Genomic DNA, 21,779 nt, shown 5'->3' with positions numbered 1-21,779 from the left:
AGGGGTACCAGCAACTCCCTGTTCCTCAGCCTACCACAACCACTGTCGCCTCCAGTCATGCAAGTGCTCTGGAAGTCTAACCTCAATACTTCCTCTCTCCTGGCACATTGGTCAGGGTGAATCATCAGTTAATAAACAGCATTTCTGAACTGACGGGTGCAGCAATCCCAACAGCAGCACAGCCACATTTCTCTTTAGCCCTGTTCTAGAGAATACATCTACATAAATCCTCTCAGGAGAGAACGCCTGAACAGTAAAAGCTTGTAGCAAATGTCTTCCAAAGAACCTGAGCTCCTCACATCCTTTATGCTGGCACAGGTGCCGTGTTTCCCAGCACTCAATCCAGAAATTTCACATTCCTGCTCTTACCTTTCACGTTCAGTCTTCCTCTAAACTAGTGTCCAGAGCAGCCTACTCCCTCAGAAAAGAACCAGATTCGTTGACGTGCGATTAATAGGATTAGTCTCGTCTGTGGTCAGTCTCTCTGAGCTACGCTCCACTTGCTGCAAGCTGATTAGCTGCCTGCTTAAGGAGGAGCTGGGATTAGCTTCTTTCTGATGGCAATGAAGTGGAGAGGCAGGTGCTGACTGCAGTAACATGCTGTTTCCTGTCTGCAGCTGAGCTGAGAGGTACTTCCCAACAAAAAAGGGTTTACAGGAGCTCAATCTCCACCTTCTCCAGTGAAGAGCCTTTAACTATGGAGGAGGGGTCACTAGCACTGCTCCTGGTGCTCAGAAACATGCTCTGACCCAGCTTCCAATTCACCAAAGCATCAGAAAGAAGAAACCAAACCACACAAAATTCCCTCTCCACACAGAGGAGTTTTCTCCTATGGAATCTAAAGGCTCTGAATCAGATGGGGTAAGAAGTGAATGTTGTAATTCATGTTATGTAAATGAGGGTGAAAGTCCACACCACCGTCCAGTAGCAATAACTGGAAAACATTTACCAAACCACCATGTGAGAATCATATTGGAACACAAAATACGCACCTGGAAAGGCATGATGTCCTTTCCAGGCCCTCTCCTGATGATGACAGGTATTTTTGACTAGTATTAAAGAATACACACTTTATACAAATCCACCACAAAGCAGGAAAGGGTCAATGAACTGATGAGGACTCCCTTCTTTAACTGTACCAACTACACTGAAGGCAGCAGGCTTAACTCAGTTGGCACCTTCCTAGAAAAGAGCAGATCTTCAGCCCATACAACCAGCCTGAGGAGGAAGAATTTGCTCACCACACAAACATTTACAAACCTGGGCCAAAGGAGATCACCTGAAGTTTTTTCAAACACTTTTGAGGGGACAGCTGTGGTGGCAAAGTGTTGACCTGAGAAACAGGCAACAGAGTGATTGGTGTCCCCTAAACCTTGCAGGTGTCGCAGGGGAGAACAGGCATGATGGATGGCTCAGGTCCATGACATAGGCAAAGCAGATAATTTTGAGACAGAGATCAGTAAAACCTAGGCTTCCCAGCATGATCTTGAGAAAACACTATTCCACGTTAAAGTATGGAACTCATCCTCATTGCAAATTTTGTTTTAATGCTCCTAACACAACCGCAGTCCATTACATGGGCACCTTAACAAATTACATTACTGCAAAACTGTACTGTCCAAGAAAAAACTATTCACAGAAAGAGCTAAAGTCTCACTGGGAAGACTCAATGCACCCAGTGTGATCCCAAATCATCTGCTTTTTAGAACTCACAAGAGGTTTTGAGGGTATGGCTGAGAAAGAGCTCCTCAGAAATCAGGTGAGGCTCTGACCTCACCCATCCAATGCTACTGGATCTCTATGTTGTTAGAAGTACAAATATCATACACATTGATGGCAAGAATCCAGGCTAAAAGTTGACTGCTCTCTTTGAGAAAAGGGTCCTGAACTACCAGGACAACAGTTATCATTGCACTTGTGCCACAGCAGATCTTCTGTAAGGCCCTGTGCAAGACAGCAATCCTAGGAAAAGGCACTGGTGAGAGATTTATGCATCATGTGCCAAGTGATCATATATGGAAAGCACCTGTCATAGCCCAGACATGTCAGAAGAATTTACCTTATAGACAGCTGACTCTCAAGGACAGAGATGGCACACATGTGACAGAACCAGCAAATACCACATCTAGAGGCCTAATGAGAGAAGAGAGCTGTGGCAAGGGGCTGGTATAAGATTTGTTTCCAGAGGCTTCCCGTTAAATACCTCTGCAGCCACACTGCCTGACCTAACGGAACAATAGCTAAACATAAAGCTTTTCATTACACATCAGGGGATGGAGCTGTACAACATCTTAAGCTCAAAAACATCCCATGTCACATGCTCCTAGCTCATTCTGTAGTTATCTATTCATTAACTCCAGGTAGCAGTCCTCAAAACTGTCCCCATTGCAAACAGGATACACTTACTAAGGAAATCTATGCAAGATCGATCATGTAAATCACAGTAGAATTTGTTATTACACAGTCTTTTTTTTAGAGGAGGAGGTCTGTGTCTTAAAACTCACATTTCTCACTCTCCTTCCTGCTGAAAGCAAACAAATTATCTGTCAGACATGTCCTACGTAAAAGGACACGTTTTTAACCTTACTCCTCTATCCATGCAACACAACCTTTGCTCGCTTTGTGCTCTAGTTTTCTCCTCTCATGATGCTGCCTCCCCATACTCCTTAATGCACTTTCAACAGTTTCTCTTCTGACTGGTCAGCCCTTATTACCTCTTGTTTTGGATACACGTTGTTCCTCCAAGTGTTTAATCTGATGTTTTTATTGCTTGTCATTATGTCAGGACCTTAGGGGTATCATTAAGGCAACCTGACCTGCAGAATCTATACATCAGGCCGTACAGATGCCTGGACAGCATTTCTTTTTTCTCAGAAAGAAACCACTCTCATAAATCCACAAGTACTAGCCTCCATTGAAGAAAACAGAAAACCAAAAAGAAAACCAGAACATCTAAAACTCTGCTTACAACACCAAATGCTACATATTTTCAGTTTAGGAAAAAAACTCAAATCGTATCACTCACTGATTTGAAACAGGGAAAAACTAATGCATCAAAGAACTCTGAATTTTAAAAAGGAAGATACAGAAGGGAAGCAGAGTCCTCTCAAAGAAAAGTAACAGAAAACGGCATGACTGCAAGGAATCCAAAGCACTGACAGCAGTGATGTAACAGAACAAACAGCAGCAAGACCAAGCCACCTTCTGATTTCCTAAGTGTTTTTAGAGCTCAAGGTAAACAAGTCAAGCCCTTCCATAAACCACGATAGAAAGAGAAATTAAGAGGGAACTTTTTTCTTGATGTTTACCTAGGCCCCATGATACACTGCTCAGCTGGTGACAGTGCAAACTGTACCTGCTTGAGCTTCAAGGTAACCCTTTACCTTTCACCCAGCTAGGGAAGGCAGGGACTCACAGACCCTGATACCAGAGTCTTGAAAATAACTCCTCACTGATGGACTCAGATGGGGCAGTCTAAGAGAGCAAACACATTACTTCCTTCTGTCCCTAACACAGTCTTCCTGATGAAGATTAGATCTCTCCCAGCTATAATAGTAATAAGCATAGTAACAGTACGCTTACCTGAAAAATCAGTCTTTATTTATATTTGAGAAAACTGAAGCAAGACACGAGATAAAATGCTTTATTGACAGGTAAATAAGATCACATTCTTGAAAACATATCCCCTACTCAAATCACTGCATAAACCTTCTCTCCGTACTCTAACGTTGACACCTGATATCAATATTTACTTACCACATGCGTCCTACCTGTCCAGCTATGGATATAGACTGTGTTTTCAAGCTTTGGGAAAGTGTTGGCGTTTTATCTGGACACAGGCACTGCAAAGCCAAAAGCTACAGCTACACAACAGAAACGTCCTTTGGCAGATGTTTAAAGCAGCAGGTCACTCCTGCTGCAGCACAAGGCACACTGCTCAGTGTTGGTCATCACCTGCCGTATCAGGAGGATTCCTCCCTCCACCTGGATTGCTCCGCCCTTCACATTTCCTTAGAGCAACACTTTCCCCAGACCTTCCTTCTCTTCCATTCTGAGCCCCCCAGGAGCTGTGTGGAGCTTGTCACTGTTTACCAGCTCTTGACTCTCACCCTGCAGGGCTGATGTTAATGGCTTTTTTTCTGCACACCAGGTGCTCCCACAAACTGGAGCTTGCAGAACACCTGCACCTTGGAAATATAATAATTTTTCCTCCTAGCTCTTGAAGCAGGGACACCACCACGTTTCCCGACTGAAAACACTTAGCACACATTCCACATCTAATGAGGATCCTGAACCAATCCCACAGTTATTTCTGTGCTATTTCTTTCTTTTCCTCCTTTTGCTTTCCCACTATATATAGCATGCATACATAAACACACACACAGACACACACAAATAAAGTAAGAGAAAGAAGTTTACATATTTTAATGCATGTGGGGAAAACTAAATTCCTTTAGCAATATCTCCAGCATAAATATGAACATCACTTCTAACTCCCTCAGCAGAACAAATTTTTCTGTCCCACTGGGCAAATGGGTTCTATCACACCCTCCTAGCTTACAGGTAAGAAAATCCCTGAATGCCAAGTCTTAGCACAATACATAGTAACCTAAGGTATCTCCCTGGGATTATTTCCCACATGCACAAAGATAAATTACCATACTGTAAAAAAAAGTAAGCTCATGATTTTTTTTATTTTTAGTGAAAGAGCTGTGAAGATTGCTCAGATGTTTTTCAACTCTGCAAGAGAGATGGGACGAGGGGAAAAGATGCAAGAAGAACAGAAAGTAACACAAAAAGTCCTACCGTGAAGCTGTTGTTGACATTCTTTGTGCTGGATTCTGCCACGCTGGCATCTGTCAGATCCACCTCATCAAAAATAATGGACTGGAAAGAAAAAATTCAAAATACTGAAGAATTTTTGAATCCAATGTATAAGCAGCAGACTCAAAATCTGTCTAGCATGCTCCCTCACAGCCTTTTATGATTTGAAGGAAAGACACAGCACCAACAACATAAAGGACCTGGAAGTCTAATTCCATATTACAGGGCATCACTCTGGCCTGTCTTCAAACAGTGAACACAATGGCTTTATTTTTATTAAAGGACTATTAAAAAAATCCAAAAAACCCCCACCAAATAACTGTAGGTTTTGTTCTTGTGAAAGGAGATAGTTTTACATCTAGTTGACTACCAACATACTAAACCAGATGCACAGCAGCTCTGATTTGATAAATTCTAACCTTGCTTGTCTACTCCATTTTCTCTTTTCATTCATATTCTCTCCCTTCTATTTATTCAGAGTCCATTCCCTACTAACATGCACCAAAGGGGGGAAAAATGTGAAAAAATCAGTACCACAAGCCTGTGCGATGCTTTACTTCAAAACCAAGGATTTCCCAGTGCGAGGCAAAACACAGGGATCTTCTAGTAAGCTACAAAGCCTGAAGAACAGTCCTTAAAAAGCTCTTTTCTCTGCCTCCCCACTGACACCCATCTGCCTCCAAAGCCCCTCCACTGACTTCCTTCTTTGGCCTCACAGGTATTATTAGGACCTTACCTTTGCAGTTTTTGCATAGTAGAGTGTTCGTCCTCGCAGCTTAAAGTATCGTCTCTTCCAGCGCTGGAAGGAGCTGGTCTGTTTCATCAGCATCCCCTCTTTTATGACAGTCTACAAAAAGCATCAGAGGAGAGGGGTGAACCACAGGTTTCACTGACAGGCACCTTTTCTGCTCCCCCAACACACACCATAAGAAAACAACTGGAGTTGGAGACCATAACCCCAGCGCCCTCTGCTGGAAGCGTTTCACAGCTTCATCCAACAAAACTGAGCAGCCTTCACAAGACAAAACTCTCACAAACACAAAACCCACACTGCGGTGCAGTTTTGCCCTTGTCTCCAGTGCTATCACGATACCAAAGAAGATAAATAACTTACAACTGAATGAGCATTTCGAATCTAACAGTGACACAGGGAGCGTAACAGTTAAACTCATCGAGGGTTTCAGTTGCAGGTAACTGCATTTTTAATTTAATTGGCATCTGATTAGCAGCATTTATGCACCCAGGATATCTGCCTCTACCTCCAGCTGTGACTTACGAAATTATCAGCATCTACCTGGCACAGAGGGGGCAAGCTGCAAGCCCAGGGGGTGAAGTGTGAAACCAGATTGAAGAAGGAGCTATATTCAACCTCAGCATTTGGTATTCTTCAGATAGTCTTGGCCCTGCCTTGGTAGTCTCTGGCCAGCTGCCATTTCCCAGGGCTGCAGTGCCAAAATTGTCTACGCACACTGACTTTTTCTCTTTAACTGCTTTATAACTAGGCTGAGACACCAGCATACACACGCTCATATGCTTGTTCATATACTGGACATACATGGGGGTATGGATGGAATCCACATGCACTTCATTCTGCTTTGTCAAATACATTTGGTTCTTTTGCAGAGGACAGGTTTGAATACCAACAGCTACATGAAAATCTCAAAAACTGCAGTTCAGGAAGACAAAACGCAAAAAAGTCAGGGCTGAATGTCCAACCCCAAATTCCTGACTGAAAGGCCTGCCTAGGAGCTACAAGCAGCACTACGTCATGCCTCGGTACCACAAAAAACCTACTTGTCTCCCCAGAAAAGTCACAGGAACCTACTTGCTAAGAGAGCCCAATGCGATAAACACACAGTTAAAACACAGGACACAAATGGTCTGACAATCTTGTAAGACAGGTTATTCTGTATCTTGGTGCCAGGAAAATGACACAGCTTTAACACGCCAGAGGTCTCAGTGGAACTCGGGTTTTTAACAGTCCGGTTGCTGACAAGTATCAATTAACTCCCAAACACACCAAATGGACACTGCCAGGCTACTACAGCACACAAAATAAATACTTTTACTGATCCACAGTGTTCAGTTCATTTTAGAATCCTTTCCAGGGCATTAAAATTGCTTTTAAAATGCTATATATATTTCTAATGTGTGCCTTCAGTTTTTGAAACAGTTGCAGATTTTAATGTGTTCCACATACACTCGCCCTTGCCAAGCTCAAAGCTTCCTCAAAAACCTCTTTGAAAAAAATGCTGACTGTAAGGGGAAACATCTGTCTGACAATCTGTGCTTCTCTTTTGCTAGACTGAGCTATCCTCAAACTGACCTGAGAGGTCACAGGGTCTGGACCACCATGGTGAAACCTCTACTCACAAATCAGCGGGGAAAGAGCAGGCTCTGTATTCCACCAGATCCTAAAGAGAGGTGTCAGGTATAGGAGCCTCTACAATCTTCCTCCACGCTGTTGGGAAAGATAAAAGGGGGAGAGCTCCTCTGTCTCCTAGAACATAATCTACCTTGGATCCTGGGCCCTGGCCAGCTCCAAGGTTAGCAAACCACAAGCCTCAATGTTTCCCAGTGGTCTGTTTTACAAAGCCACCTGCCAGTGCTCAGGCAAACACCAACTTAGTGTGCCTGCTTCAACTGGGAATCACCAAACTCCACAGTACTTCCAGCAGAATGAAAAGAGAAAACAAAAATGCACAATTGAGGATTAAGTTCCTATCAGAAAATGGCTGTTTCCCACACCAGCTCCCCATAGTTCTGAAGCAGTCATTGAAAGGCATCTTGGCACTCATTTTCCACAAGTCACAACAGGGACAAAGTGGTAGGAATACGGTCTAAGAAGCCATAAAGCATCTGGGAGTGGCTTTAGGGTCTGATAGTTAAACACACTATAGCAATACCCAGAAACAAAATGTTAAACCACCTTAGAGCTGCTGCTACATAAACAATCCAAAATTCAGACATTATCTTAGCTGAAGCTTCAGCATAAGAAAAAATGGAGCGCAAACACTGACCAAACAGCATCCCCTGCTGAAACGACCCTGAAGGCAAGGCCAGAGCTGAAGGCACTCATCTGGAACTGAGAAAGATGCACTCATGCTCCTACTCTGCCACAGACTTTTTATGAGTTCCAATAAAGCAATTTTCACTCTGTTTGTCTCCATCCCCCATCTGTCAAGTGGAACAAACAGTACTAGCCAACTCTGTGGAAACCCACTAAAATGTATATTTCTCTCACAAGTCACAAGTTACTTTAACCTCCAGCACTCGAGTATCAAAGAAAAATGTAAAGCACCAGCATCCAAATTACCACACTAAAGAAATCACACATTTCTGCAGTTCATTTTTTTACAGGGAAGAAGACGGGAAAGTGGCAGGATATTTTCCAGATTAAGACAGAAACATGGAGTGATCTTTTGCATTCCCTGGAAAAAAACCACATATAAATAAAAAATGAGACAGAGAAAGCAGCTACTGAACTCTGCAAAGTCCTGAACCAAAATCAGAGAGGAACTAAAAATCCTGGGGAAGACTCCTGGAATGCAAAGCATGAAGATACCAAGTCAGCCAGAAGGCTAATCAAAAAAATAGCAACTTGCAGGAGGAGATTTCAGAGCTCTGTTGCTTTACTTATTTACAGCTATGGTTAAACTGGGGTCAGCCAGCACCCTTACACACCCCAGGCTCAGGCAGCAGTACTTCAGCCAAACTTCTTGCCCAGTCCACCAGCACAGTAACTCTCAGCAAAACAATGCCACTGCTTTTCCTCAGCTCCCACTGCTCCCCACCTCTGCTCCCTCACTTCAGTTGTGCTCACCACTCACCTCTGCACAAGATATGCATGCCTCCATTCCTCTTTTAAAGCTTTTTTTTTTTTTCCCCTCCCAAAAGGCAACACTCACAGAGGTCACCTTGGCCCACCCTAAGCAGCACTTTCTGTCATTGCCAGGCTCTATCTATAGAAAACCTCACAGCTACCCAGCTCAGATGTGAAAGGCCAGAGCAGGAGCGCTTGCTCCGCTCACAGCAAAACACGTCTCTGTTTCAGTGCTGCCCATTTCTGCAATAGCAGCCAGGCTATTTATAGACACTCAGCTCAGCACAGTTTGGTGGGTTTGGGCGGAAAGGGCTGGAGATAAGATCAAGATGACTTTATAAAATGATGCAGACATTGCTGCCTTTCCCCTCCTCTATTTTGACTTTACAGCAAAAGGACTTGCTATTTACAGAGGAATGCAGCTGAAGAAAATGAACTGCGGAAAGGACGTGACTGCAAAGGGACACAAATGAAATAAATGGGGGAGTGAACAGTTACTTCTGCTCCCTAACCTCTCTGAAGACTTTTAATTGAAGATCTACTCTGATCAGATTACTGGGCATGTAATTCATCAGGATAAAAGTGAAATTGCTTCTCCAATAATGAAAAGAGAGTGTTAAATCTATTTTTAGTATCATATATTGGATCCTATGGGAAAAGCTACTGAAACATTATGAGGTTTGATTACGTGCATCCTATCCAGTATAAATACTAAAATTGTTTGCAATGGAACTACGCAGACTGCTTACTGTCCAGCCGGGTCCCTTTACAGCATAGTGTCCTGTGGCACAGCATTCCATGGGCAGATAACACTATGAAAAAATGAATTATCTTCTTTGATCAAGCGTAAAATTATGTGCTACTGGTTTCAACAGTGACCCCCTTTTATCATATTGCAAGTCAGTGTAAAAAAGGTTACTGAACAAACCAACAATTTAAAGCACATAGCAGAGTCTTAAGAAGTCTGAAAAGAACAAGATTAGACAGCTGAAAGGCAGGGCCAAGGAAATTTCTAGCATTTTACTATTTATCTTTGGCCTTGAAGAACAGCAACTTCCTGCCGAAAAAAATTCAGTTGATACCAAGCAATATACAACCCTGCCCCCAGTTCATCCCCTTTCAAAACTTGACAGTTAGGAAGAGAAATAGTATGTTCTCAGATTTCTCCTGTCAAAATGGGAGCAGGGTTCAGGTCTAATCCTGAATTGACAAAAGAAAAGTTTTTACTGACCTCAACAGGAATGGTATCAAACAACTCAGAGGACTTAAAAAAAGATTAACAGGAGCTGTTCAGAAAAGCAGCAAGACACAGGTGTGTTTTTGGCAGCACTGCTCATCTGAGGTGTCTCTGCATCCAGTAACCCATGTCAGGAGGCCAGAGACAGCCTACACAGATTAAGTGTTTTCTACACTGATAACATGAGTAATTCTATTAAAAGTTAGGAAGGATCATGTCAGATTTCAGATACTTCTAGATTACATCCCTTGTTCTCCAGCAAGTAGTACTGTTCAGCAAGTGAAACACAGGAGAACACAATCCTTTCCTGAAGCTTAAGCCTATTGCCCCATTTGGAAGTAGGGCTCTTGATAAAACTTATTTCCTAATCTGGAAAACAAGCCCTATTAGCCAGACTGAGGTTGACTATCAAGCATGCCCAGCTGTCAGGCTGGCAAGTGTCCGTCAGCAGAGGGAGGCTCCAAACCATGTTTGATAGAGACAGGGGAAGAACAATGCAACTTATTTTACTGCTGAGATCATAACATATTGTTACAGGCAGTTACTCAGTGCAGCATATCTAAAACAAGAATTATGTTCCAGTGACAATTCTTTCCAAAGCATAAAAAGAACTACGTACAAGGTAACAGCAAAATTATTCAAAGCTATCTAAACAGCAACTAAAGAATCCCAAAACCAAAGTCCTCAGCATCTGGATTTCTGTTTTCCATCTGTCTTCAGAATGTAAAAACTTTAGGACACACACTGTTCTTATTTGCATGTACCATAAAACACTGATGCCAAACAACAAATAATTGGCTAAACAAAGCACCAAGTGCAGAGAGGAAAAGACAAAACGCAAAAGCATATGCGGACCTGGGCTATCTTTATAGATGTTTACTAGGGAATTTTACAGGCAGATGATCCCCAGGGACCAAACAACCTTATCTAGTCATTGATTTTGGGTAAATCGTGGCAAAAAGGACAGGAGTAGATCTGCAGGTGCTTAGGCCAGACAGTCTTGCCATGCTAGGGCAGGTACAAATCTGAGTGTCGTACCTTGTTATGGGTAAAACAGTTTTAGTAGCGGGTCATAAAAGCTCTCCACGGTCATAAACATGAAACTAATTAATATTTAGAAACGAAATAAAACACAGTAAATCCAACAAAGAAACTACAGGAATAAATCTAGCCAACCCCATAGAATAAGACATGAAAGGTCAAAGGGGTAGGGGTTAACAAGCTAATCTGAGAGCAACATCCTTCCACCAGAGTGGTCACACCCTGGAAATGAACTCCAGGAACCTTGTAGACGGGAAATCTGGATCAATAAAGCAATTCTAAGTATGGGACACACAGAGAGCTATACAGATCTAGAGAGAAGCACGGGTTACTTACAGGTTGTGTAGTCGTATTTGGGAGTTCTACACTAAATGCACTTTGCTCTTGATAAAGTGAAAATTGGCATTAAGATTCTTTCACTGGCATCAAAAGAGCAAGACATTATGAAAACACACTGGAAAAAAAGGACTCCAGAAGAGGAGAAAAAGAAAATCAGAGCTGGAATCAAATGTCAAAATAGAAGCTGTGGCAGTGAATCAGCGGTCAAGGAACAGAAGCTGAGTGCTCCAACTGATGCAGGGGGTTACAGCACAGACCTTTGCACAAAGACATGGGAAAGCCTGCGAAAACTCTCCTAACTATCATCCTCCCAAGTCTCCTCTTTTGTAACCTCGAGCCCTGCTGAATGAGCTGGACTCTACACACCCAGCGAGAGACTGGGGTGAGCACAGCCAACAGCTCTCCTACAGCTTCCCTACAACTCCTGAGACAGCAGAATCCAGAGCAGAGCACAACTACTTATCCATGCAGTAGCTGGGATGTCACTGAAACAGGAAATGCAAGCTCATTCTCCAGATCCACAGTAAAAAACAGGAGTTTGTATCAAACAGATACTGAAAAGGCTTTAATTTGCCTTGGCACAGATAAATGATCAAACACTTCGTTCTTCATTAGTTAATGCCACAGCCAATAAACAAAGAACAGGTATTTGAACCAGTTTCTTTCAATACCAGGTTCAGCTGCTACTATTATGAGTAACTCTCCTAAAAGGGATGCACAATCACAGACCTAAAGTGAACAAATTAACAAATGAAAAACAATTTGAAAGCATGCAAAAATGTATATGAGGAAGGAAATACAACATACAGCATATCAACGCACAGCTCCTTGGTAAAATGAGCTCTGTCAGAGAGAGCCAAGCAAAGTATTCAAAACAGATGAATACTCTGGTCAGCTACTTAGAAGGGAGAATGAAAAACACAACAATACCCTGATTCAGGATGAGTTAGGAGCCAGACAACTCCTGGCACACCAAATGCTTAAGCCTCAGGATGCTTTCTGCAGACTCCATGCATCCTTCCCAAACACATTTATCACAAGAAGGAAACTGAGCACAAAGCTCCAGTCAAACTATAGCAAAGCTGGAAGATAAGGATTCAAACCCATCCACAGAGATAACTAAAGCCACAAAGGCAACAGTTTAATAGCTACCTGAAAATTTTGGAACGGAATAAAATTTTAAGGGGTACTAATTAAATGTGAGCTTTATACATTTAAGGACAAACATGAAAAGTTTGACTGCTATTTTTTCTACCATCTAAAATTATATATACGTGACTACATCCCTTCCTTGGGCATTTTCCCAGTACAGAAAATATAACAACCTGTTACCTAATGTAAAACCTTCAGGTTTGAGGCATGTCTGTCACAAGCTATACATCAGCACCAGAAAACACAGCAACAGAACCTCATTTAGAATCACAGCTTGTACACAGAACCCTCCAATGCTGCAGCCAGTATCACCACAGCTTACCACACCACACCACACCACACCACACCCCACCCCACCCCACCCCACGCCACGCCACGCCACGCCACGCCACGCCACGCCACGCCACGCCACGCCACGCCACACCACACCACACTCTTATTCACTCAGAGACACAAGTTACTACCAAAAACCATGTGTCTGAGCCCCCGCATCCACTCCGCCAGCAGGCAGAAGGAGCCAGGCACTCACCACAGTGGGCTGTCAGGGCCAATTTGACATGAGAATACCAGGCTGGGGAGTGTGACCAGTGCGAGCACAGGACAGTGAATGTAAGGGAAAGCACATGCAGAATACAGCTGCGGATCTCATCCTCACACTCCTAAGCACTTCAGGAAATGGGAAAGCGAAAGTTATACCTCGAGGAAGAAAACTGAATCCTTTGCCCTTGTGTGGAGGAGGCTGAGAGAGACAGCTTCCTCCCACTGTGTCTGGACTCCCATCAGCTCTGCTACTGAGGTCTGCAAGGATCCTTGTTTGGTAGGGACTGGTAGATGTAGAGCCAAATCCTCATCCTTTTACTCCAACTGGTATTCAAATAGGTTGAGAGCAGAAAGCGACTTTTGGCCTTTGGCCATTTAATTAATACTTAGGTATCTTAGAATTTATTTTTATCTCATCTGTAACAACTGTTGTAATCAGATTTTCCACATTTATGTATTAAATAACCTATGCTTTTAAGTTTTTTATTTTCCTCATCTATTTAACATAGTTTTTAAAGGATACTCCAAAGTTTTAATTTGTTTTTCCACTTTCCCTGTTTTAATGTCCTGCAAATACCTTTGACCATGCCAAGACTTCTTGATCAGCACCAGCAACAACAAGGAAGATAAGCACAGCCCTGGGAACATCATTTGGTTAACTTTCAGCTAAACAGAACAGAAGAGGCTGGCGTGAGTTCCCAGAATACTGATTTTTAATAAAACCTCAGTAACAGATCTACACATTCTAGAGAGTGCTCTGCCCTGCCTCAGCCAAGAGCAGTTCCAAGAGGAGGCAGCTTGCCCTCCCTGTTTTATCAGACACATTTCTGTCGTTCAAAGACAACTAAAGGCAGATGTCCCATCGGGTAAGACATTAGCTGGAGCTTGCACCACCTGTCTCAGTTCCCAGGTCTGAGGATGCCCCGGGTGATTTGGTTCATTCGATACAAAAAGTGTGTTTCTACATTCCCCTATTGGAAATTGAGGGTGGTATCACTCTCCTCGCTAGAAAATTACAAGGGTAAATACACTAAAGCTTGCAAGACTCAAGTGCAATGTGCTCGATGCAAGAATTATGTGATCAAGAGGGCATTTCCTTTCTCAAAAAAGGCAAACCACAACCAGAACAGTGATCAGATGTAAAACTTTTCAACTCAGCAATGAGACAGTGAGGAAACAAAATACATCCTCTGAAACCAAATGAAGCAATTGTGTACTAATCAACTGCCTAAAACTCAGAAGTGGTAATGTCGTAGCCATCAAGCCAACATTTTCCAGCTCTGGATGAGAGGAGGGCAGCTAGCTTTAGACTCCCTCCTCCTCTGTGTAAGTGCTCTTGTGTCCAGGTGTGGTCCAGGGCCTGCAGACTGCAAATTCCATACCCTGTGGAAGCACTGCACTGCTGCTGCAGAGGTGCAGCACTACTGAACAGGGCATGCATGATAAGCTCATTGCTTTCTGGAGTGTTTTATATAAAATGCGTGAGAAGGGACCACAGACCATGGCAGCTTCTGTGGAACAGTGCTGCTGCCTCAGCTATTCATCCCTGAAGCTCAGCTATCCCTGCATAACTACCCCATGGGGCTGCAGAACCAAACAGAAGCATCTTCTTTCTTTAAAAGACACATAAATTCTTGGTGAAACAAGAAGCAGTAACCATTTAGTGAAGGAAAAGCAGGAAACAAACTGTTTCACTGGAGAGTTAATAAAAGATCCTTTAAATAATGGTTGGTGCATTTGAGATCTTGAAAAAACGTGTTCCAAGAGGAACATGTGTTCACTTGGAACAGTAGTGTGCTGTGAAATTTCCAACAATGCTGTGCCAATATTTAGGGTAAACCTTAAACTTTCCAAAAATAGAGAAAAACCCTCTCTATCTCACTAGTGCTTTCTCTTACATATGCAGGTATAGCTGCTATTTTAGAAAGAATCAGACTGGATTTGTAATTAAAGACGGTAAAGTTATGCAGTGACTTACATGGTTTACTGGATTTTCTAATCAGGTAATCTGGAGATTGACGTTTCCCAGTTTTCATTTATAATCCTAAGTAAAATACCAATAATTTTTCTTTAACAAGAGGCTTTGGGTAGGGCAAAATACTCTAAATATTTGACTTAGTTTTATTTTTAAAAACCAAGCAATCAAATAAAAACATTCAATACCTATTTTATTTTGTCTCTAATTTTATTAGAGAGAATAATTAGTAGCCTGGAAATGCACTTTTTAGCAATGTGGCCTAAGTAAATCCACACTCGCAAAACATGCAAAAGTTTAATGTTAGTTCTTTAGTTCCTGGAACCTGATCTACAGTTAGAAGGAATGAGAAACACTACAAGTGCGTGTGGTTTTGTGCTTTGTTTTGTTGTGTGGTGGCTTTTTATTAGTTTGGGTTTGCTGTTTCCTGGGGTTTTTTAACAAGGAAGTAACAGCTGTTGCTTTCCTACAGCATCCAAAACTCTGCTGCAGCGAGGCAAACTTACAGTATACCAGTGGAAACAGTGCTGGGAGGCTTCCCAAATTGTGTCTGAACAGATAAGTCTGAAGTGTACACTAAACAGAATGCAGATTAAGGGACAGAAACATTCGCAGAGCCTAAAATCCTACCATTGTCCTTAGTACTCAGAGAAGAAACTAGTATGTTCACACTGTTAATCCAAGAAAAATCACGTCCTTAAACGTGTGCTCAAGGTGTTCAGTTTCAGTTCAATCACAAAAACTTCTCTTTTGCAACAGTTCTCTCCTTTTTCAAGTGAAGAGTTCCCACTTTCTACCTGGATTAACGCAGAAACCACCCCAATTTATGACACGTGAAGTTCCTAAAATGTCCTCTTTCAGACACCCTGTTAGAAGGCAGCAAAACAAAACCAGACAGACATTTTAATATGCTTTAGTGGGAGATGCCACAGACAAACCATGAATTAAGTAATGAATTCCTCAAAATTCCTTCCTCATTTCTTGCTTATTTCTTTTACAATGTCACTTTACTGAAACGCTTTGCTTCTTATCATAATACTTCTTTCAATACTTGTATTTCAAACAAATAAACTTCTCCATTTCCTCTCATCTCAGAAAACCTTAGAACATTTGCCTTCCATGAATACAAATAACACGTCTTTACCTACAAAATGGACATTTTATCTAATAGGTAATACAAGAAGAAACAAAATGAGCTTTCTTCAGTTGCCCATGCTGCCCACCATATGTCTGAGGACTCAGCATAGCATGCTCTGGAAACTTGCACAAAAACCAGGAGAAACATTTTGCTTCCCTCTGCTTTTTTGCCTTGTCCTAGGTTGCAATATAGATGTAGTTAAGTATTCTATTACCACCAGCTGTGGGCCGTTAGCTGCTATTACCTGCTAATGACCCACTCCGGATGACAGGCAATGAGCCATCTGTTAGCTGTTACCAGCTGCTAATGACCCACCCCACATGACAGGCAATGGGCCATCAGGGACCCACCGTGTGACTCATGGACTTATCTCATCCCATTGTGAGATGCTCTGCCCAGGAGGGAGGAACCAGGTGTTCCCACCTGGATATAACCTAGCCTTAGAACTGCCTAAGCTAGCCCTGTCTACTGGGTTCCCAGAAGACCAGAGCTACTACTGGATCTTCAGCTGGAGACTAGACCTTCACAGGATCACCACTTCAACTAGACTACTTCAGCTAAACTGCTACTACCACCCTAACAGGGTGTTAGGTTGTATCTGACTTTGTCAGTGCTTTTCCTTGTATTATTTCACTTATTTTTAATTTCAATCTTGACTTGTGATCTCCCACTGGTTTGTTTTCAAACCAACACATGCCTTTATGCTGTAGGGCAGCTCCAAGACTTCAAGGCTACTGGTCAGAAAGAAAACCACAACTTCCCATAGCACAAAAGGCATCATTTTTACACAGCACAGAGAAGGGAAATGTGCTAGTTCAGATACTGAAAAATCTGTGCACTGCAGCACAAAGCTCAATGCCAGTTCATTTATAGTGCTTTTCAGAAAGTAAATGAACTTGACACATCTCTGCTACTGGAGCTAGACAGCTTCCAATATCCCAGAAAATTTGGAGAACTGCTCGCTCTGTTTGCAACTCTGGTGAAACATGTACTGCAAACTTGTCTTAAAAGTTCAATGCAATGGTAAGTAATTATAAAAATTAAAATATCACAGAGAAATTGCTTGTGAAAGTAGTCAGAACTTCGATTGAACTAGTCTAAACAAGAAGTCCTCCTGATGCTACCCAAGGAGGCTGCTGAAATCTGTCTGGTAAACAAACTGAGAGTGCAACATACCAAAGCTGGCAGGCTGGAAATCCCACAGAACTGATGAATGAAATGGGAAGATGGCATGTTAATCAACCCTCCTGCTTTCTGAGCATTGTAATGTGATGCTGGAAACGAAAGGTCAAGTTCAAAGGAAGAAGCACACTTCACTGCCAGGGCTTATAAAAAGCAATGCGCTCCCTGGCTTCACACCCTCAGCCCCCAGGACCACTTTGGATATTCCTGTGCCTTTGTCCATGCTGAGTGACAATGAGATGACATTACCACTTTGGCTGGTTCCAGCTGAAGCCTCAGCATTGCTTAGGAGGTGGGAGCAAGGTCCTGCTGTTGCCCCTCCTCTCACACACATCTTCCCTCTCTTAGTTAATTTCATCTTTTTCCTAATTCCCATCCATTCAAAAATACTTAATCTTAGCTGACCAACAGTTTCTGCAGCTGCACCAACTCCAGCCTGAGACCAGACAGGAGCTAAAGGCAGTGTCCTTTGAAGTTTGATGCTGGTACAAGTCTGTCAGGTCTTGAAATGGCTGATCGAGCACACAACGCAGCCTCTGCTTCTTGGCCAGCTGAGACAAGAGCACTCACACTACCTGCTATACCTGATCACGTGAGACTTTCTTCTTTCCCCCTAATAATAATCATTAAAAGACTGCTAAACGTGCTTCCCTTGTACCTTTTCCTCTGCCTCAAAAACTCTTTCTAGCTAAAAGCAAGTACATTAGAACACAGTACTTCACTTTCCAAACACTGAGCCTTCTACATATCCTTCCCAGGCCCTCTGCCTCACAAGTGACAGGTTCTTTAACTAAAGAGATGATACCTGTGATTTGCCTTTAGACCCTGCACATCAACACCTCACCTTAAACTTCCAAACAATTCTACTAGCCCCACTACTACCACACCGAGCTACTTCAGTCAAACACAGCTGGACAACCTCTGGGCTATGAAACAAGTTCACTGAAGTTTTATGGTCTTGCAAGCAAGCAAACAGCTTTACTTTACAGCATTTCTTAGGAAAACAGATGGCAGGACCAGAGGAAGGAAAACATACCTTCAAAGTGCTTGTGACTGTGACAAATTCTGAGGAATTCCATGGCCACAGCAAACTTGGCACTCGAGCTGTGACAACAGTAAGCTTCCGTGGTGATTTAGCTGTACTTACAGGCATGGTCTTACACTGACTGCAGCAGAAGATGTGGTCAGAAGAGATTTATGTCCTCAGGCCACAGAAAAAGTCTGCCTGCATCTCTGTCACTGATGGATGTGTCCAAAAGCTTCTACAGCTTACAGTAGTCTGCAATCTATCACTCAACAGACAAATTCAGAATTAGGTCTGCCTCTACAAAGGAAGCAAGGTCTTCGAAGTCTCATCAAAACTATGATCACCCACAAAGTTGTCTTTGCTCCTTGCCTTGAGGGCAAGGAAAAAGTATACACGCACCGGCATGCAGAAAAGACAATGACAAAGCAAAACAACATGAACAAGCAATAGAACAAATCAATCCTTAATAGCATAATACCTGGGCTTACTTGGAAAATTTGACATTATTTAGTCAAAGACCTTCTGCAGGTTAACACACAGAACACTCGATATAGTTGTTGTAGACAACATCTGTTTATAATCCTTATTCTTAATACGTTTATGTTTGCATATATAAGAGGCTGGTTTCATCTTTTTTCCAGCCATGCTGACATGGGAAGTGATGTAAATCAGAAAAGATTATTAAGTAGGGACAGGAGGACATGCTCTGCTATAATTAAACAAAAATACAACCCAATGCACCTTTCACCTTAAGATCTCTAACATCCTGCTGTAAGCAAGAGCTCCCACTCTTGCACTGAAAAAATCTTTGTATCCCTGCTCTCATCACAAACACCACCATGGAGACAGACTATAGCATCCTTCCTCCCTTTCCACATGAGACCCCTGCCACAAGCAGTGTTAAGAAACCTCCAGCAAGACAAAGTCTTAATATTCAGCATTCTGTAGGCAGTAAAAGATCTCAAAAAGCTTATTTTTTTTTCACAGCAGAGTAACAGACTAGCTCAAGTCAGCTAGTGCTACAGCATAGCTGAAATCTGCTTGATAAAGAACATCAACAGGTTTAGAGGGCTCCAGGGTTTCCTGGTGTGGTCAAAAGAACCACCTCACAGCTCAGCCCCGCAGTGCCTCAGCCCAAAAAGCCAAGGGCAGTGCCAGCAGCACCTCGCAGATGGAGGAAGCAGCCCCACCATGGTCCTCACATATGACTTCACCTTGTCACAGGGGTTTCACAGCTAGGACCAATGCAGCCAAACAATGATACACAGCAGAATGATGGCAGATTCTGTGTTTGAAAGCAGGACAAACCAGCCAGCACGAAAAAGAGCCCTTAGAATAATGCTTCAGACATTGCGCCAAGCAGAGACATTTACTCTCCTTTGCTATGAGCACAAGAGACGCAACACTGAGCTGCAGCACCAGTGCTGTGTGAGCTTTTCCATGGCCACAGCTGCATCTTGCTTGTCCATGCTGTGGAGGCAAGGTGAGCATGAGGCAGGTGATGGCAGAGTAACTATCCTGGTATTTCTAAGCAGAAATACATCACAGCAACAGTCCAAGAGTTACACAGGAGCTTAACGGCTACAAAGAAAAATCATGCTGCTATAATAAATATAGTACAGGAAAGGGAAACTCCCTATGGGGTGGTTCCCAGTCTAGGATTGAAGGAAATCTTCACATCTTCTCTTACAGTAACAATACAGAGGAGCTAGAGCTGCGGTTGTAGTTGCAAAATGCTGTCGTTGCCCCTAAAAATGGTGTTACTGTTCCAGGACGAGCCACAGAGGGGTAAAATATGACTGGGCCAAGGCAATCTGGGTGGAAAGGACTGCTACCTTATCAGGAAGGCAAAGCAGGACAGACAAAGCAGGGAACAAAGACTAACTAGATATAAGCTTACTGCTTGACCAGACAGATAGCTAAATATTGCTATATGGCTACACAAAGGTAAAAAAAACACAGTGCAAGATAGGGAAAATTAGGATGCACAAGGATGGGAAGATGCTGAGGGAGGCACACACAATGACTGTAGGGAACAACAGCGAAGGCTGCATCTTCCAGAGCAGAGTTCTAATGATGAGACCATGACTTGTGCAAATACAACAGGACCATGGAGGAGGGAGGTGTTGGAAAGTGATAATGGAACAATGTGACGGGAAGCTATGGCTGGGATGTGCAGAGGTTCTCAAGGGAAGGCATCGGGAGGTGAGGAAGGAGCCCGTGGCAACTGCGACATGGGGAGAAAAGAGGAGATGCAGCTTCATGGGGTGGAGATGCCCTTAAGGATTCAAATACCTGGTAAATGGAGAGGCACTATGGAGTAGGAGCCCAAATCTGACCTCCATGACTCCAAGAAAATATTAGAGGGAAAGAGGGTAATGAAGGAAAGAAGTAAGACAGGGTCCTGCTGAGCCTGGGCACACTGATCATTGCTGGGTAAAGCTCCCTGGCAGGTCTGAACCTGGGCACTGGGAAGAAGGTGGCCTAAGCTGGGCTACTGGGGAGGGGAACTAGAGAGGTTCAGAGAGGCAGTTTAGGGATGGCGCCTGCCAGGTGATCGGGGGCAACTCCAAGAGCCCCTGAGGGAAGTTTGTAGGGCACTGGCAGAGGCTGAAGGGCATTTAGGGGGCACCTGTTAACGGACACCTGAGAAGCAGTTCTTTATGGGGATCCCTGAGGGGCATTTTGGGGTTCAAAAGCACATGGAAAGCCGTTGGGGGTGTCGTCTGGGGGTCTCTGTGGGTTGGGGGTCGCCAGCAGGATCTTGAGGGTTGGTTGGGCTGTCACCGAAAACGACGGGATAAATAAATCTCTTCAACATACACACTTTTTGTTTTACAATTAAACAGGGGGAAAGGGGTAAACGGCAAAGTCCCGGACGGGCGCTTCGGCATGTGTGAGGTAGTCGCCGGCAAACCCCCAAGAGGTTGTTGTGAGGGGAGAGGAGCGGGGTGTGGGGGAGATCGCCGGCAGCTCCCTGAGGGACGGGTTCGCTGGCCGGCCCCCGAGGGAAGCTTCGGGGGTCTCTGGCAACTCCCCGAGCGCCGGCCCGGACCATGCTGCGCCGGGCGGGTGGGAGAGGTGGCGGCACCAAGCGCAACGCGGAGACAACGCCGGCGGCAACGCCGGCCGCAGCGCCGCCGGGAGCCCGAGGCCCTGCCCGCGGCCCCCTCCCGCCGCACGCACCTTCTGGCGGATCTGCCCGGACGTCGAGACTTTGCGGATGAGCTTCTGCAGGGAGCCGGGCTCTTGCTCTGGCTCGCTGTCCGATGACTCCTCGGGCGCGGCGGCCGGCTCGGGCTCTGTCTGCGCGACCCCCGCCGCCGCCATGCTGCACGGACCTGCAACGCGCCCGGCGCCCCCTACCGGCCCCGCGCGCGCGGCGCCCCCTAGTGGCGACCGCGTCATATGGCGGCGGCGGCAGCGGGGTGGGAGGGGCCGGGGCGGGGAAGGGCCCGGCCGCCGTCATAGGACGGTCACGGCCGTCTTGCCCCTCCTCGG

General features: G+C 44.1%; 1 protein-coding gene across 6 annotated transcripts in view; it reads right to left on the bottom strand.

The window, feature by feature from the left end:
• DGKD (diacylglycerol kinase delta) overlaps nucleotides 1-21,664 on the bottom strand; it is a 60,284-nt gene extending 38,620 nt beyond the window's left edge. For 2 of the 6 annotated variants that reach the window (XM_085070051.1, XM_085070052.1), the window contains exons 1-3: nucleotides 21,465-21,664; nucleotides 5,561-5,671; nucleotides 4,807-4,887 (exon numbers count right to left, since the gene is read on the bottom strand). In XM_085070051.1, coding sequence (XP_084926177.1) covers nucleotides 4,807-4,887; nucleotides 5,561-5,671; nucleotides 21,465-21,608 — 336 coding nt within the window. In that variant the 5' untranslated portion in view covers nucleotides 21,609-21,664. Of the gene's footprint in view, nucleotides 1-369; nucleotides 513-4,806; nucleotides 4,888-5,560; nucleotides 5,672-8,140; nucleotides 8,251-8,654; nucleotides 8,716-18,287; nucleotides 19,633-21,464 lie in introns of those variants that run through there. The other 4 variants (XM_085070053.1, XM_085070054.1, XM_085070055.1 and 1 more) reach the window with 4 other exon arrangements.
• Between the last annotated feature and the right edge of the window lie 115 nt (nucleotides 21,665-21,779).

The sequence above is a fragment of the Lichenostomus cassidix genome, chromosome 9 (genome assembly GCF_008360975.1).
Source record: "Lichenostomus cassidix isolate B80296 chromosome 9, HeHo_3.0, whole genome shotgun sequence".
Classification (NCBI taxonomy): Eukaryota; Metazoa; Chordata; class Aves; order Passeriformes; family Meliphagidae; genus Lichenostomus; species Lichenostomus cassidix.
Note: the sequence above shows the minus strand (reverse complement) of the source record. Positions and strands in the feature narration are given on the sequence as shown.